The sequence below is a fragment of the Haliotis cracherodii genome, unplaced genomic scaffold, assembly GCF_022045235.1.
Source record: "Haliotis cracherodii isolate W230 unplaced genomic scaffold, xgHalCrac1.p SCAF_11, whole genome shotgun sequence".
NCBI lineage: Eukaryota > Metazoa > Mollusca > Gastropoda > Lepetellida > Haliotidae > Haliotis > Haliotis cracherodii.
In genome coordinates, this window is record NW_027266266.1 from 13476339 (window position 1) to 13494290 (window position 17952).

Sequence of the window (17952 nt, forward strand, 5' to 3'; positions counted from 1 at the left end):
ATCCATGTATCGACGTTGCACGGCAGTCATCAATGCACATGGCGGACACACCAGATACTGACTTGTGCTGCCATTTTCTCAGAGATTAGTGTTGTGTTTCACCTTAAGAACAATTTACACTTTAATGATCAGTTTTGTATGTTTAGAGTGTTTGGACAAATAAGGTTTCTCATATATATATATATATATATATATATATATATATATATATATATATATATATATATATATATATATATATATATATATATATATATATATATATTGCACACAGTGTCAGGGATAATATACATATATCGCACACTCACGTGGATAATATATGTATGTATATAATTGCATACAGTAACAGAGGGATAATATACATATATATATATATATATATATATATATATATATATATATATATATATATATTTCACACAGTGTTGTACATATTCCACACACTGTCAGACATTATACATATTAAATATCTGACAAGGAAAAAAAACAAAACCGTGACAGTGAGTGAGTGAGTTTTCGCTCCCACATGATGTCAAGGAGCTTAATACAAACCCTAGTATACAAATGTAGACACATGTAGCACATACACACTAAGGGAGACGTACGACCATTTTAAAATAGGTAAAGCCTTGAAAGGCCACCCACCACAAGGCCGCTACTTGTGTTGCATTATACTGCATGCATGTGCAGATATTGCCCGGGGTGATACCGATCATACTGAATACACACAGAGGTAACGGCTAAATATAGTGACTGTAAGTTGACCTAAATAAGAGAGCATATACATGTACATGCTGGAAGTGAGAGTGAACATCGTAATACGGGTGGGAGTCACACGACGGAGATATTAGGTATGTGTCAAACGCCTTTGGTACATGTGAGTAAACGAAATACGTTTTATATTGTGATGATGACGAGTGAGTGAGTGAGTATGGTTTTACGCCGCTTTTAGCAATATTCCAGCAATATCACGGCGGGGACACCAGAAATGGGCTTCACACATTGTACCCATGTCGGGAATCGAACCCGGGTCTTCGGCGTGACGAGTGAACGCTTCAACCACTAGGCTACCCGACTGCCCCATTGATGATGACGAAGTAGATAGGTACATAATACTGGTACATACACTGCAGGTAGTGAATGACCTCTTTCAGGACCTACTGGACATGTTTATGTTGAATGATATGACATCGAACATGCACTGTAGCCTATTTCAAATGCACAAGGTATGAACTACGCAGCTGTAGTCGTGGCTCCCTTGTATCAAGACTATTTGATAGTGACTCATAAACACATGCGTATGACTTAGGCAGAATTGGGCCATCGAATGTCCTTTGTGTGGAGATTTCCTGTGGTTAGGAAAGGGTTTTGTTAATTTTATTCACCTTGAAAACACTCCGGTCACTTGCGCAGCTCATATTTCAGTGATAAGCCATTGTATGTAGATCACATATTTCAGTAACACAGGTGTCGCAGGTAAATCACGTATTTCAGCAATACAGACGTCGCAGGTAAATCACGTATTTCAGCAATACTGGCGTCGCATAAGCACAACATACTTCAGCAATGAAGGCGTATAAACATCACATATTTCAGCAATCCAGGCGTATATACATCACATATTTCAATACTACAGGCGTATATACATCATATATTTCAACAATACAGGCGTCGCATAAACATCACATATTTTAGCAATACAGGCGTATATACATTACATATTTCAGCAATACAGGCGTCGCATATGCATCACATATTTCAGCAATACAGGTGTATATACATCACATATTTCAGCAATACAGGCGTCGCATAAACATCACATATTTCAGCAATACAGGTGTAAATACATCACATGTCTCAGCAATACAGACGTTGCAGGTAAATCACGTATTTCAGCAATACAGGCGTCGCATGTACATAATATATTTCAGCAATACAGGCGTCGCATATGCATCACATATTTCAGTAATACAGGTGTATATACATCACATATTTCAGCAATACAGGTGTCGCAGGTAAATCGCGTATTTCAGAAATACAGGCATCGCATATGCATCACATATTTCAGGAATACAGGCGTATATACATCACATATTTCAGCAATACAGGTGTCGCAGGTAAATCACATATTTCAGCAATACAGGCGTCGCATATGCATCACATATGTCAGGAATACAGGCGTATATACATCACATATTTCAGCAATACAGGCGTCGCATATGCATCACATATTTCAGCAATACAGGTGTATATACATCACATATTTCAGCAATACAGGTGTCGCAGGTAAATCGCGTATTTCAGAAATACAGGCATCGCATATGCATCACATATTTCAGGAATACAGGCGTATATACATCACATATTTCAGCAATACAGGTGTCGCAGGTAAATCACATATTTCAGCAATACAGGCGTCGCATATGCATCACATATGTCAGGAATACAGGCGTATATACATCACATATTTCAGCAATACAGGCGTCGCATATGCATCACATATTTCAGCAATACAGGTGTCGCATAAACATCACATATTTCAGCAATACAGGTGTATATACATCACATATTTCAGCAATAGAGGCGTCGCATATGCATCACATATTTCAGTAATACAGGTGTATATACATCACATATTTCAGCAATACAGGCGTCGCATAAACATCACATATTTCAGTAATACAGGTGTATATAAATCACATGTTTCAGCAATACAGGCGTTGCATATGCATCACATATTTCAGGAATACAGGCGTACATACATCACATATTTCAGCAATACAGGCGTCGCATATGCATCACATATTTCAGTAAAACAGGTGTATATACATCACATATTTCAGCAATACAGGCGTCGCACAAACATCACATATTTCAGCAGTACAGGTCTATATACATCACATATTTCAGCAATACAGGCGTCGCTTAAGCATCACATATTTCAGCAACACAGGCGTCGCATAAGCATCACATATTTCAGTAATACAGGCGTCGCATAAGCATCACCTATTTCAGCAATACAGGCGTCGCATAAGCATCACATATTTCAGCAATACAGGCGTCGCATAAGCATCACATATTTCAGCAATACAGGCATATATACATCACATATTTCAGCAATACAGGCGTCGCATATGCATCACATATTTCAGTAATACACTCAGGTGTATATACATCACATATTTCAGCAGTACAGGTCTATATACATCACATATTTCAGCAATACAGGCGTCGCTTAAGCATCACATATTTCAGCAACACAGGCGTCGCATAAGCATCACATATTTCAGTAATACAGGCGTCGCATAAGCATCACCTATTTCAGCAATACAGGCGTCGCATAAGCATCACATATTTCAGCAATACAGGCGTCGCATAAGCATCACATATTTCAGCAATACAGGCATATATACATCACATATTTCAGCAATACAGGCGTCGCATATGCATCACATATTTCAGTAATACACTCAGGTGTATATACATCACATATTTCAGCAATACAGGCGTCGCATAAGCATCACATATTTCAGTAATACACTCAGGTGTATATACATCACATATTTCAGGAATACAGGTGTATATACATCACATATTTCAGCAATACAGGCATATATACATCACATATTTTAGCAATACAGCTGAACATCGCAGCTGCCAGCAATATGGATGCAGTTTGTCTTTCAACACAGATTCAAGTAATACGGGCGTTATATGCACATTACATATGTCAGCAATGCATAACCAATGTTCTTTGAATGTTATCATTTGCACAGATGTAGGCGTATTTCGTGTATTTAAGGGCGACGGCAATCCAGACGTGTACATCCAATCTGGCTGATGATTGATGAAATCATTTTCATTTTGCAGAGCACGACATAAAATGGATACCACATGTGTCATGTGTGAACTGACATCCACAGTTGACATTTTGCCAGTAGCAACACCTCTCCACACGGCGGGACATCTATCCGACAGGATGTTCCGGAACATTCAAAAGCCAGTGGATCAGAAAATTAAGTGGCGGGTGCTCTTGATTTCGCTTAATTTCCAGGAAAATAAAGGAGGCAGAAAGAAACTTATTGAGCTTGTAGGCAAATACAATCCACGAATCGCATACGAGCTCGGGAAACCAGGTTTCAATGGCCAAATAAGCTGTGTGTGTGGTCCGGATATAAAGCGTTCCTCGACTGAAGAAGAACCCTGCTCTACATACTACATGTCATTTCAGGTTGTAAAATCTAATATGCCTACCATTCCCCTTCGCAGGGCAAAGTCTCATGGTACTCTTGTAACGTGCGAACTCCTTGCAAAGAAATCAGATGTGTCGGAATCCTCAACCAGTGACCAGTCAGAACAAGTTGAAATGAGCTCTGTCAGAAGTTTGAAATCGTCTTCATCTGGGATGGGAAGCGCATCATCTGTCGACACTGTTGACAACGTGTTTTTCAGTGAACGTTATCCAGTTGAGGAAGGAAAGATGACCTCCAATGGCGCGACGCCTGTAAAGATGGTTCCAGGTTCTGAGTGCCATACATCCATGAAAACCGTTCCAACGACAAATGTTATACAGGAAACTGAAGATGGTGAGAATGAAAGGCCTTGGTGTGTGCGTGAGTTGTCTCAATGTGTGAGCGTCGGGGCCAGTGAGAGAGGGTGCAACGACACAACTATGTGTATGTGGTATGGCGCTAGTGTCATCTTCCTGAGGCAAGGGCGTTAAGTCACTTTAAAGGCCAGTTTCCGGCCTTGCCGAACTAGGTAGGAATTTCCAGGATCGATTCTAGAGCCACCAGTTGTGTGTGAGTGAGTGGGTTGGGTAGGTAGGTCAGGGTCGCGATACATTTGCCGACAGGCACAACTCTGTATCGCGCTAGTGCTTGTGTGTGTGTGTGGTGTGTGTGGTCTGTGGTGTGTGGTGTGTCTGTGTGTGTGTGTATGTGGTGTGTGTGTGTGAGTGATTGGGTGTGTGTGTGTTTGTGTGTGAGCGGGTGGGGTAGGTAGGTCAGGGTCGCGATGCATTTGCCGAGAGACACAACTCTGTATCGCGCTAGTGTGTGTGTGGGTGTGTGGTCTGTGTATGTGTGTGTGTGGTGTGTGTGTGTGTGTGTGTGTGTGTGTGTGTGTGTGTGTGTGTGTGTGTGTGTGTGTGTGTGTGTGTGTGTGTGTGTGTGTGAGTGATTGTGTGTGATTGTGTGTGATTGTGTGTGTGTGTGTGTGTGTGTGTGTGTGTGTGAACGGGTAGGGTAGGTGGGTCAGGGTCGCGATGCATTTGCCGACAGACACAACTCTGTATCGCGCTAGTGTTTGTGTGTGTGTGTTGTGTGGTCTCTGTGTGTGTGTCAGTGTGTGAGTGAGTGAGTGTGTGTGTGTGTGTGTTTGTGTGTGTGTTTGTGTGTGTGAGTGAGCGGGTGGGGTAGGTAGGTCAGGGTCGCGATGCATTTGCCGACAGACACAACTCTGTATCGCGCTGGTGTTTGTGTGTGTGTGATCTGTGTGTGTGGTGTGGTCTGTGTGTGTATGAGTGTGAGTATGAGTTAGTGAGTGAGTGTGTGTGAGAGAGTGTGTGTGTGTGTGAGTGTGTGTGTTTGTGTGTGTGAGTGAGCGGGTGGGGTAGGTAGGTCAGGGTCGCGATGCATTTGCCGACAGACACAACTCTGTATCGCGCTAGTGTTTGTGTGGGTGTGTGGTCTGTGTATGTGCGTGTGTGTTAGTGTGAGTGAGTGAGGGAGTGAGCGTGTTTGTGAGTGAGTGAGTGTGTGTGTGTGTTGTGTGGTCTGTGTGTGAGTTTGAGTGTGAGTGTGTGTGTGAGTGAGTATGTGTGTGTGAGTGTGTGTGTGTGTTTGTGTGTGAGCGGGTGGGGTAGGTAGGTAGGGGTAGGTAGGTGTTTGTGTGGGTGTGTGGTCTGTGTATGTGCGTGTGTGTTAGTGTGAGTGAGTGAGGGAGTGAGCGTGTTTGTGAGTGAGTGAGTGTGTGTGTGTGTTGTGTGGTCTGTGTGTGAGTTTGAGTGTGAGTGTGTGTGTGAGTGAGTATGTGTGTGTGAGTGTGTGTGTGTGTTTGTGTGTGAGCGGGTGGGGTAGGTAGGTAGGGGTCGCGATGCATTTGTCGACAGACACAACTCTGTATCGCGCTGGTTTTTGTGTGTGTGTGGTCTGTGTGTGTGGTGTGGTCTGTGTGAGTGTGAGTGTGAGTGTGAGTGAGTGTGAGTTTGAGTGAGTGAGTGAGTGAGTGAGTGAGTGAGTGAGTGTGTGTGTGTGTGTGTGTGTGTGTGTGTGTGTGTGTGTGTGTGTGTGTGTGAAGTAGGTAGGTTGGTAGGGTAGGGTCTTGGTGCACGTGCTGCCGGATCAACAAGTACGTGTATGTAGTAACACGCTAGTGTGTTCGGTATTGCGTGAGCTAAGTAGGTCATGATTGTGGTATATGGAGTGCTCAACAAACTAATCGCTCAATATAAGTGAAACAATTTTTTATTTCATCAGTAAGACGAAAATATACTACCGTGTTGAGATTTTTACTGATCAACGTATCGACATATGTACGCAATTATGTGTGGTTATTGCTAAATGAGTTCACAGTAGGCGGATGGGATGAAATAGCCTTGATCTCTGTTGTTTAATGGCTTGTGGCGGCGAATGTGGACTGATTCTGTTAGTGAAGTCATGGAGGTTGTTTGGGAGGATTTGGACGTTTTTGCAAGTTGATGTTGTGATTGGGCCAGTTTCTGATATGGTCCGAGGTGGCTGATCCATTCGCCAACTCCTAAGAAATGCTTATTAAACAATTCTTCCACTGTGTAATCTATGTGTTGGTGTTTCAGATAACACTACCCGACGTTCGTCTCTGGCAAAGGTAATGCAGTATTTTTTTTTAACTTTCGTATGAAGAGATGCATTCTATATGTTTCACTTTACCCGTATGGTTGGTTACAAACTGCACGAAGTAGCGTTGATGGGTTTCATAATTGTTCAAATAGACCTTAAACTCGAATCACTCACTCTTTGTAATACATGCATATGTAAATCATATATTTATTTACAATTCGAAAGTCTTTACAGTAAACTATGGTTATAACGAACATGCTTATAACGAACTGACGGATATAACGAACTAACCTTTCAGTCCCGACTATTTGCTGTAGTTATTCTGTATATATGCTTATAACGAATTACGGTTATAACGAACTAAAATTAGTAGTCCCTTTGAGTTCGTTATAACCGTAGCTGTACTGTATTTAAATATTTTCAGAGGCCACACGCTGTAGATATCCCCAACAGTACATCACGACCTCTGGACATACCTGAGCGGCAGATACTACTGGGCCTGGTGGTGCTGATTTTCTTACCAGTCGGTGCTTGCTTGATGCCAAGAGATCTCTTGTTCAGCATTGCCGCACTGATAGTATTGCAAATATACAGTTATTGGAGACAGTAAGGACTATTGGAGAATAATCTACGAGCGGAAATGGGTTACGGATTACGTGTTGTGTGTGAGTTATGGGTGTCCGTCCCGAGCCTTGGTGTCAGATTGATAATTCGTAGTCAGCAATTCGACCTAACTTCAACGCCCCGAGATCAACTGCTGTCATTTAATCTAATTTTATTCATTTATCTCTTCAATATCAGTGCCACATTTTCACAGGGCGGTCGGGTAGCCTTGTGGTTAAAGCGTTCGCTCGTCACGCCGAAGACCCGGGTTCGATTCCCGACATTGGTACAATGTGTGAAGCTCATTTCTGGTGTCCCCCGCCGTGATATTGCTAAAAGCGGCGTAAAACCATACTCACTCAATCACATTATCACATCATCTTCGCCGACACACCATGAAGGGAGTGTTTTCTGGTTGGACCTGCACAATGAAAGATTTTACGAGAGCATTAAATTGTTTGATAACCATTGCTAAGAAGTTTACGGGTGACAAGGTAACACAATTTACAATATTAAAGAAGTTGTTATCATAAAATTGTGTCTACGAGGGCATTGTAGAATAGCAATCAGTGAATCATTGAGTTGGGTAACAATTTTGAAATGGCCTCAGTAAAAAGATGAATTTGTGAAAAAACGTGATTTTGTGTTTGATGTACAAAAGATAAAAGGTATAATCCAGAATGTGTTTTTGATGTCTTGATGCATTTTCCAAAGGTCTGAACTGTTTATGCACGTAAAATAGATCATAATTTATAAATTCTTATTCTGGAACCAATCGAGATGGTTATTGTAGTCAATGTATGTACACCTCGGTAGTCCGGAACCCGTAAAATCCTTAAACCCCACTTTTAACAGTTACTGCTTGAGACGCCCACTTGAATGTAAAGGGACATCACTTCATTACCATGATTCGTTATTCCGGACATGCGTGAATCCGGACGACTTCAGTTGGAATTTTATCGTCCGGATTAACCAGGTTCACCTGTATAGTCTCTGTGAAGATCCGGGTTACAGTTGGTCTTCAGCAACAGGGTGGTTAGAGTCGATGATTTTGGTTGATGCATGTTATCGTATCTCAATTGCGTCATTGAGGCTCATGATGTCGATCTTAATTTTCTGGTCCAGACACGATTATATAGAGACCGTCATAATAAAGCTGGACTATCTCTGAGGGTGGCGTTAAAGGACAAATAAACAAATCACACTGTCCTGACATAATCACAGTTCATATATGTATATTTGGTTTGTATTATATAATATAAAGAACATATAGCAATCTTTTTCTTTTAAAAGTAATAATATAATCTACGGCTGAGGTTTTGCAGGAATACACCACTCAGACACAGTATACTGACTCCGAGCCGACCAGTCCTTGTTTTAGCCCCTTAATGCCGAGCGCCAGACAGGGTAACAAGTACCATCTTTAAATGTCTTTTGGTATGACGCGGCCGGGGATAAAACCCCGGACCTTCCGCTCTCCGTGCAGACGCTCTACCACTAGACCACAGAGTGAGTGTTATGGCTTTACGCCGCTTTTAGCAATATTCCAGCAATATCACGGCGGGGGACACCAGAAATGGGCTTCACACAGTGTACCCATGTCGGGAATCGAACCCGGGTCTTCGGCGTGACGAGCGAACGTTTTAACCACTAGGCTACCCGACCGCTCCCTAGACCACAGAGGCGGTCCCTAAAATATTATATAACCATGAGGTGAGGTGAGGTGAAATTGGGTTTGACGTCGCGTCCAAGATTATTGCACATGTATAGCGACGTGCATGCACGTGTGTGTTTGTGTGTGCCTGATTGTGCTAGTCCGGACTGATGCCAATTTATAGTGCTAGTACACTGATGAATACCCCACCCAGATATAGACCCCTTAATGTCGAGCGCCAGACAGGGTAACAACAAGTTCCGGGGCCGGGGATCGAACCCCGGACTTTCCGCTCTCTGGGCGGACACTCTACCACTAGACCACGGAGGCGGTAGAAATAACCATGAACAAACGGTACAAATTAAGAACACTATCGACATATGTGGAATAATAGGAATCAGAGTTTCAAATTAGAAAGAAATACAAGAAAGAATATCGCAAACAATCGAAAAAAGACGATTTGTGGACAAACACGAGGAGCCCAAGTAACAGTATAGGAAACTTACTTATTGAAGCGCCCGTAATTGATTTATTACAGCACCTATACCAATTTTCCATTCTGAACACTTTGGTCGTGCGCATAAAGCATTGCTGAAAAGTTCCACTCACCGCCGTGGCTGACTGTGGTTCAAATCTGGCTACGACAACACTTGTTTGTTCCTAGTATTTCAAAATGTTGAAGCCACTGACATCTACTGAACAAATATTTACACAAAAACTACTTACATGTAACAACATATGTACCTGGAAAAGTGTTAGGCACCGCTCCTTCTGTATTTCCATATATTTTGAATCTACATGTATCTCTTGGAAACAACGACACATGACATTGATAGAATAATATACCCCCAACAGCTGTTTGAAAAGTACAGGATCAGTGATGCAGAGGAATCCAATTAAAGGGTAGCCAAATAACAGTTGCCATTGCACAGTTACAATACATGTGATTAGTCGATTTCGGTTTTTGTATTCTTAAATAACTTCGTTAACAAAACTCTTTTCTTCAGAAAATTTGATACAGGGTGCAACAGGGTGTAAAAGCCTGTGTTATGTGAAACTATAGAGTAATGAAAATACGAAGCTGCCCATGGTAAAACTCAATGACTTCATAGTTTATATCTAAAATCAGTTAAGGATTGACTGTGTATCCCCTCCCCCCCCCCCCCCCCCCCCCCACCCGTTCATTAGGGTCGAAAAACCGATGTGCAAACTGTATGAATCCGCGACTGACATTGTTTATCAATGACCATATATTCTGAGTTCTTTTGGAAATAAAAGCGACAAAACCTTTTTCTATATTCATTACAAATATCTGCTAGAAGCGGAGTCTGTTTCAATTTCAACCATTATAGGGAATTGCATCAGACCTCATTTTGTCATTGATGCGCCTAATTTGGAAATGTCATTTGCATGCCTACCCTAACACGGTAGGAAAGCTTTACTGGCGATTTGAATGTTGAAACTCCGATCAAACATCTTTTGAACAAGAATCGCATGAGGCCCTTTGAAATCTCAGCTGAAAATAGCATGCTCAATTGTATCTCCAAAGGTTGTTAAATATAGACACCAAAGGCTAGAGTTGTTGGAATATTTCTCGACATAAAGGGAACATGGATTAAAGTACAGTAAAGTACGGTTATAACGAACTCAAAGGGACTACTAATTTTAGTTCGTTATAACCGTAGTTCGTTATAAGCATATATACAGCATAACTACAGCAAATAGTTGGGACCAAAAAATAAGTTCGTTATATCCGTCAGTTCGTTATAAGCGAGTTCGTTATAACCGTAGTTTACTGTATTTGAAAATTGAAGTTTTTCTACTTATCATACAGTCTTGTGGGGAGCCTTATGTCACTCTCAACCTTCATGCATTAATAGATAATCAGCATCAGTCGTCTTTGATGTCCTTTGGGTAAGCAGGAAGCCTTTGGTTGTGGGTTCGAATCTCAGATTCAGTACAATACAATGACCCCTGCGACACGGCTAGGTATCAGACCAAGGAAACTGGACAATACATTTATATATTTATTTTATAGAGTCTGAATTTCAGAATTCAACATAATTTGAAAACTCAAGACTGATTATTACTACGTCAACTAAGTCAATTTGACGAGCGTTTTCCAAGAACTGATGACAACATATGATTATATAAATCTCTTTCGAACTGCAATTTGTGTAAAATCTATGAGAGGATGATGTCTCTCGTCAGATTGAATGTTCTTGAACCCTTCATAATACAATACTTGGTTTCGCACCCGTTTGTCATTTGCATGAATAGCTAAATTAGTCAGTTCATGTAATAAACTTATAAATTATATAAAAACGTATATTATATGATTTCTTTATAAAAAAATATCATGTACAAAGCATATTTTGTCAAGAACATGTTCTATATAATTTTAAAATCGATATTATTATCCACGTTAAACCAAAATGACTCAATAGAATCTATAATATTTACATTGGCTGCGTTGATTGAAATCAAACGGAGTCATGTGATCATTGACAGCATTGCTGTGATCATGTGCACTCATATTAAAACTAAATATAAACTTTAAACTTTGATTAATCAGTAAAGAAAATCACGTTTCAAGAAAGCAGACAAATGATTAGGTGGAGAAATGGGAACAGACTAGTGATCAATACAAATGTTATGATATGGGTACTTTCATATTGGACTAGTACAAGTCTTAGTTTTGTCATACTGGAAATCGGCTTTGCTTTGGCATATATGAGACCTTGGTCACATACCTGGCCAAATAATATGACTATAATATACACATATCAAAGATCACGTTAGTACATACACAGTGAAAACATGACTAAAGCAGAAACAAAACTTGCTTTCTTAATATAGTTGTCTAAGCGTCTAGCTTTAATACTGTATCAATTTGAAAATCCGTTTCTAGTGATGACACAATTGTGGTCAACGTTTCATACATGCAGAATCGATTCAAGCGAGATCTAACGTTCAAGTTCAACTCAAATGCACCTTCATGATTTCAAGTATGTATATGAATTAGCATTTTAACTGCTTGAAACCATGACATTGTGTAAAACTATGACAGTGTTGTCAAACATGTCTAAACTATCATCTACACATTACAATTTCATTTGAATACAACACCAAAATACAAATACTAAACGATACAAGTAAGACTATTGTAAACAAAATAAACACATACAAAACAAAAACTATCAATGTCAGGATATTAGTAACTGAAACGCCCGTAATTGATTTGTCGGACCACACTAACCTGACCATAAGAATGGCCCTGAAGGTACTCATCGCGGAACACAGTATTACTCCATTGACGTAAATCGCGGTCGCCATACCGCGGTAACGTAGCGCCTATGCGCATTGGCCACTGTGATTGCTGACACACTTTTGAGACTCGCTGATTTGGTCTGGTGTTTGTCTTTGCTCTTAACTCTGTGTTCACCTGTGAAGAGGATTTGAAGCTATCCCATAGAGTAATGAGCTTTATTTCGCGTCTCATCACAATGTCCTCAACTTGCCTAAAGAAGTTGCCCAGTCGTGACACCACACTAAAAGACTTCTGCCGCAGCATGTCGTATAACTTTTCCGGACACAATGGTACCAGTTAACTGTCATTTCTGTTCTGAACTCATGTTTTGTCTTATTATGTTTTCACAACGAAGACTTGTGACGTTTGACGATACACATGTGTACATCCTCCACATCGTTGACAAATGGTTTCAACGCGCATGCGAGTTTCATTCCTGCGTTTGGCCCCATTAATTGCAGTGATATGTGGGCAATACGCGTCCCTAAATTGCTCTTAAATTGTTATTGACAATACAATGTCTCTAAAAACATGCTGACAGTCACAGACTGGTTTGCTTTTCCCAGTTCTTTCAAAAGTTGCAAAGCAGTATGAAGAAATAGTGATATAAAAGAAGTATATTACCCAAAATCAGTCCTTAATTGCACGGATTGAGACATCAGGTTACATCAACATAGCAGGATGCAAAAGCACAGACTTGTATGTTTATCCAAGCTAAATATAGGCATATTTATTTGCTCTGCCGGTATATATATATATGCTTGCATGTACGTCTAATCTAAAATCACTTATTTCATTCAAATAACTGTACACTGTCAAGATCAGACCGTGAACTGTCGACAGAGGCTGCAATTGTGTACTAAACATCACTTAATCCAAAAGAATAATCTCATTAAGGATCTGTTTCGTAGTCATCATTTCCTGAATGGTGTTTTAACCAGTTTCTGGTCTTGACTTTTGTATCTACACTGCCGAATGATGAAAGCAACTTTTCCGTCAAAGGAATCACCTCTGGTTGTCCTGGGTCAGTAGGATGAGGTGATGATGAAATAGCTGTGGTTTCTGACTTAAATAAGGATTCACTGTCAGGATCAGATCGTGAACTGTCGACAGAGGCTGCAATTGTGTCCTGATCATCATTTAAGCCTAACATAAAATCTAATAGCGAATTTGTGTAATTGTCATCATTTTCTGAATGGTGTTTTAACCTGTTTCTGGTCCTGGCACTTCCGACTGATGAAGGCAATATTCCCGGCGAAGGAATCTTCTCTGGTTGTCCTGAGACAGTAGGATGAAGTGGTGATGATATAGCTGGGTTTTCTAATTCAATAAACTGTACAATGTCACGATAAGAGAGTGAACTGTAAACAGAGGCTGCAATTGTGTTCTGATCATCACTTGATTCTAAACCAGAATCTGATGAATCTGTGCTATCTGACTCAGTAAACTGTACAATGTCAGGATCAGACTGTGAACTGTCGATAGAGGCTGCAATTGTTTCCTGATCATCACTTGATTCTAAATTAGAATCTGATGAAGGATACATGCTGCAGATATTCACCCGTACGGCATTTACATGTCGTAGGTCCGTACGATGAGGTGATGGTGGAATAGTTGTGTTTTCTATGTTTTCTGACCTTTTGTTTTTGTCAGTTTCTGCACTGAACAAAGTACATGTAGGAACTGCACTAGGTGTCTGAAGCGTCTTACAAGTACAATGAAAGATAGTGTCATGGTCAGATATTAGCTTCCTGGCTATGTTTTTTGAATATAATTTGATGCTGTCTATGAATTCCGATCTTAGTTCTTCAGCAAAATTGACGTAACGCCAGAGACACTTCCAATCAAATGTACCAGTCAGTATCTTTTCTGGCAATAACTTCCTGTTAACAAGCACCCGTCCAAGTTTTCCACAATCGACAGACATTTCCAAGGAGCAGACTCCACACAGATGCTCAGCAGGATTACCTACAAGAGAGGGAACAATGATAACATAAGAAGTAGTATAGATGTGCAGGTTTGAGGATTTGGAATAAATGGCCCAGCTGTGTTTCAAAAGTGATTGACATCATTCTATTTGCAATTCACACATGTTATCCTATATGTTCTATCACTTTGGGTGTCATCAGTTGTCACAAGTATATTATCACAATGTCGGAGAAAAAAGTATTTTATTTGAACTTATTTAGAACAGTTTAATACAAAAGACTCTCTCTCTCCCTCTCTCTCTCTCACACACACACACACACACACACACACACACACACACACACACACACACACACACACACACACACACACACACACACACACACACACACACTGTTCAGTAAAATATTGAGTCATGTCGGTATACACAATTCAGCTGATTAAATTTATCTTACACCAATGGGATATTTGTCAACCGAGGTGTATGCTTGTTTATAATAACATATTCAAATACCATTTGATTTACCTTTGAACAACCAACATTTGCCTTTGATGATTGGTAGCTGATTAAATGCATACGAATCAGACACATAGTGGAAGGCATCATCTTCAAGACAGTCACCTACATAGGGTGTAGCAAGCTCGGTCTTGTGCGGGATGGTCTCTTCTCTGAAAAGTATATAACAATAAGAAAATACATAGAAGCAAAAACAAATATGCTGATGAATTGTGTAATATAATGCTCAACAATCACTGTATGGTATGCCTTCATTTTACAGTCAAATAGAGAAAATGAAGAGATGTAGAGATTGCTAAACGAGCTCCCGTGTCATACCAATTTTATGAAGCGAGTGCAGTTTTCTTTGGGATTGGGGTGGGTGAGTTAGCTTATATAGATGTAAGGTATATATCAAAACTTTACGAATAGTAAATAGTGGATAGTTGTCTTTTTGTCAATAACAGTGTTATCTCATCGAGTGACCTGACCCATTGATAGTTTAATTAGTAGCCACGAGTAAAACTATACCCTTTTTCAGGTCGTGAGATGAGATAAACATGTTATTCAACAAAACAACACAGATGTTACATATATTTAGATGATCGTTTTCTTATGGATTCTTATTTGGTATTTCTCTGAAAACCATTGGGGCAAACTGAAAGTAGTTCTTGTGTTATTTCACTCAATTGAGATATCTAGTTAATGCTTTCAGATATACACAGTATGTCTCCACTTATGCGTATTAAATGTTTACCTTACTACAGTGACAGTAGCATTTTACAAGAACAACTACTACTAGTAGTTATTAATATGACAGCACTTCCTGGGAGAAGTCCCGTTCACTGTCTGGGCTGCGTGTAAAAGGGGTAAGGGCCCTGAGCTCATGATCACTGACAGTGCCAGGATCACCCAAACCCTCTTCCCTGCATTTATTTATTTTAATCTGTAAATTACAATAAAAGGGACAGAACCCTTTCCACGGTCATAACATTATACGATTCTGACCAAATCACGAGCAAGTGTTTATCATTCATTAACAGATAGTGGCAGGTGTATATTACCCCAACTGCAGAATTAGGCAGAAAAGACAACGTCACGTTGCAAACATATTTTGTGTCAGCCAAAGTGTGATCAGAAGGGCATGGAATCGATAGGAAATGTTTGGATCAGCTTCCCAGCGACTTGCAGGGCGGATGGGTAGCCTGGTGGTTAAAGCGTTGGCTCACCACGCCGAAGGCCCCGGATCGATTCCCCACATTCCCCATTTGTGGTGTCCCCCGCCATGATGTTTCTGAAATACTGCAAAAAAACCGCCCCCAGCATCCTGCAGGTGGTCGACATCGTTCCAACAGCCGGGAGACTGGTTTCTTCTGATTGCAACTATAGACCAGGACTGGGCTCCACTACTTTTCATTGATGTAGCGTGATACTGTCTAGACATCACAGATCGTCGTGAGATCAGTAGAGCTAGACCAACTGATCTCCATGTCCAACAGCGGGGTATGGTGACAGACTCTGTGCTGCAGGGATGATATTCTTGATGTGTTCTTGAGACTGTATCTTGGTGCAATCAGACCGGACTTCATCCTCATCGCTGATGCCTTCTTAGAGCAGGGGACTTTTGTCTGCATGGATGGTCAGCCCGGTAACCAGAACTCAACCCAATCATACTTATATGTGGAATGAGCTGCAGACTGCCCTCTTTCGACGCCCTGTCCTTCCGTCAACTCTACATGAACTCGGCAAAGCTCTTACTGAAGAGTAGAACAATCTTCCCTTCGGATACCATCCAGATACTTATTGGTGGCCATAAGACGATGGTACCAGGCCGTGATCGCATCACGTGGATCACATACGCAACACTGACATTTTTATTTCAATGAATTTGTTTTCGTGATTATTTGACATTTCAGTTTTGATCAAATGCTGTTATTTTGACTGTAGATCTAGCTGATTAGTTGGTCACATGTTGTTTGTTGGCATTGTGTGTCACATGAAAACGGACTTTTGTTCATTAAACATGTCTTCACGCAATATTGTCTTTGGCTATTTCAACAGATGCACACAATTTGACGTATTACCAACCAAATATCCTCCATGTGATAAAACTCTCACCTTAGTGCTTTGATTCTCAGAACTGTTTTCCCTGATCTTGATAACCTTCTGGCGACTTCCTTCATCAGAGTAATTGCTCTTTCTTTGGATGCGTAATTCACAATGACTTTTTGTTCATCAAGGTGTTTTTCAAGAAGCTGGTAGTCATCCCACTTCAGCAGAACTATTTTGTCTGATGATGTAGAAGTGTGATCTACAGCTGCTGCCACGAAGAAGGCTTTGCATAAATGTCTGCATTTGCTAGGGTTCATTTGAAGAGATCTAGGATTGACATAAAGGCTACGTTTCCCGAACATTTTGCGCCTTTTGTCTTCAAAATCGGCACTGTCTCTCAAATCATCAAGATCAAGTACACCATTCAAAATGTTTAATTTTTCATCAGTAAATTCCCTTAAAGAATACAGGACACCTTTGGACAACTGGTCATTTCTTTGAATCAAGGTATCAAATTTGTCTTTTGACACGCTTCTAACAAAGGTAAGAATTTGAACTGGATGATCACATGCGATAACGCATGCATCAAATACAACTCCGTCAATGTTTGTATCTTTCAGTTGCAAATCTAACGTCTCTGCAAGAGATGTTGCCATATATATCAATCCAGTCTTTGAGCTACCAAGAAGGATTCGCATTTCTTTCTTCCATCTTCTTACTGCACCCTCTGGGAGCATATGGACATCTAAAACATATGTTGAAGTTTTGTACTTGTATGTGCATTACTTGAACAATTGTGAAGAAGCATGTAAAACTGATTTTATACTGATAACACAAATAAAGACAGACAGGATATCCAGCGATGTAAATCATGTTTAACATACCAAAGATTTCCGAAGAAGTTCGTTTCCTCATTTCTGTCAATATGTATATTCTTACCATAAGATTAGCAACAATGTTATATTTCGGGGGCAAAGTTATTTTCGGAAAAGGTAAGGTATGCTCCATCACTCATGTTTTATATATATATTATTGTGTTATTATGTAACAATATGACGTTAGCAACTTAAAGATAATGAGAGCAGTT

At 40.4% G+C, this 17952-nt stretch overlaps 2 protein-coding genes across 3 annotated transcripts in view; one reads left to right on the forward strand and one right to left on the reverse strand.

Moving 5' to 3' along the window:
- Positions 1-819: 819 nt before the first annotated feature.
- LOC139455413 (uncharacterized) lies at positions 820-7688 on the forward strand. Its single transcript, XM_071236968.1, has 4 exons — positions 820-851; positions 3871-4586; positions 6818-6849; positions 7246-7688. The coding sequence occupies exons 2-4, from the start codon at positions 3884-3886 to the stop codon at positions 7429-7431; spliced, it is 921 nt and encodes a 306-aa protein (XP_071093069.1). The 5' UTR covers positions 820-851; positions 3871-3883; the 3' UTR covers positions 7432-7688.
- A 3491-nt stretch (positions 7689-11179) lies between these two features.
- Positions 11180-17952, reverse strand: part of LOC139456233 (uncharacterized) — a 34416-nt gene continuing 27643 nt past the window's right edge. For both annotated transcript variants that reach the window (XM_071237839.1, XM_071237838.1), the window contains 3 exons: positions 16932-17610; positions 14844-14986; positions 11180-14356 (listed from right to left, as the gene is read on the reverse strand). In XM_071237839.1, coding sequence (XP_071093940.1) covers positions 13281-14356; positions 14844-14986; positions 16932-17610 — 1898 coding nt within the window. In that variant the 3' untranslated portion in view covers positions 11180-13280. The remainder of the gene's footprint in view (positions 14357-14843; positions 14987-16931; positions 17611-17952) is intronic.

Bases quoted from the DNA above. Each gene is read 5' to 3' on its own strand.
- LOC139455413 (XM_071236968.1), top strand. From the start codon at position 3,884: ATGGATACCACATGTGTCATGTGTGAACTGACATCCACAGTTGACATT. The intron at 4,587-6,817 runs GTGAGAATGAAA...TTGGTGTTTCAG, and splicing joins TATACAGGAAACTGAAGATG to ATAACACTACCCGACGTTCG. The intron at 6,850-7,245 runs GTAATGCAGTAT...AAATATTTTCAG, and splicing joins GACGTTCGTCTCTGGCAAAG to AGGCCACACGCTGTAGATAT.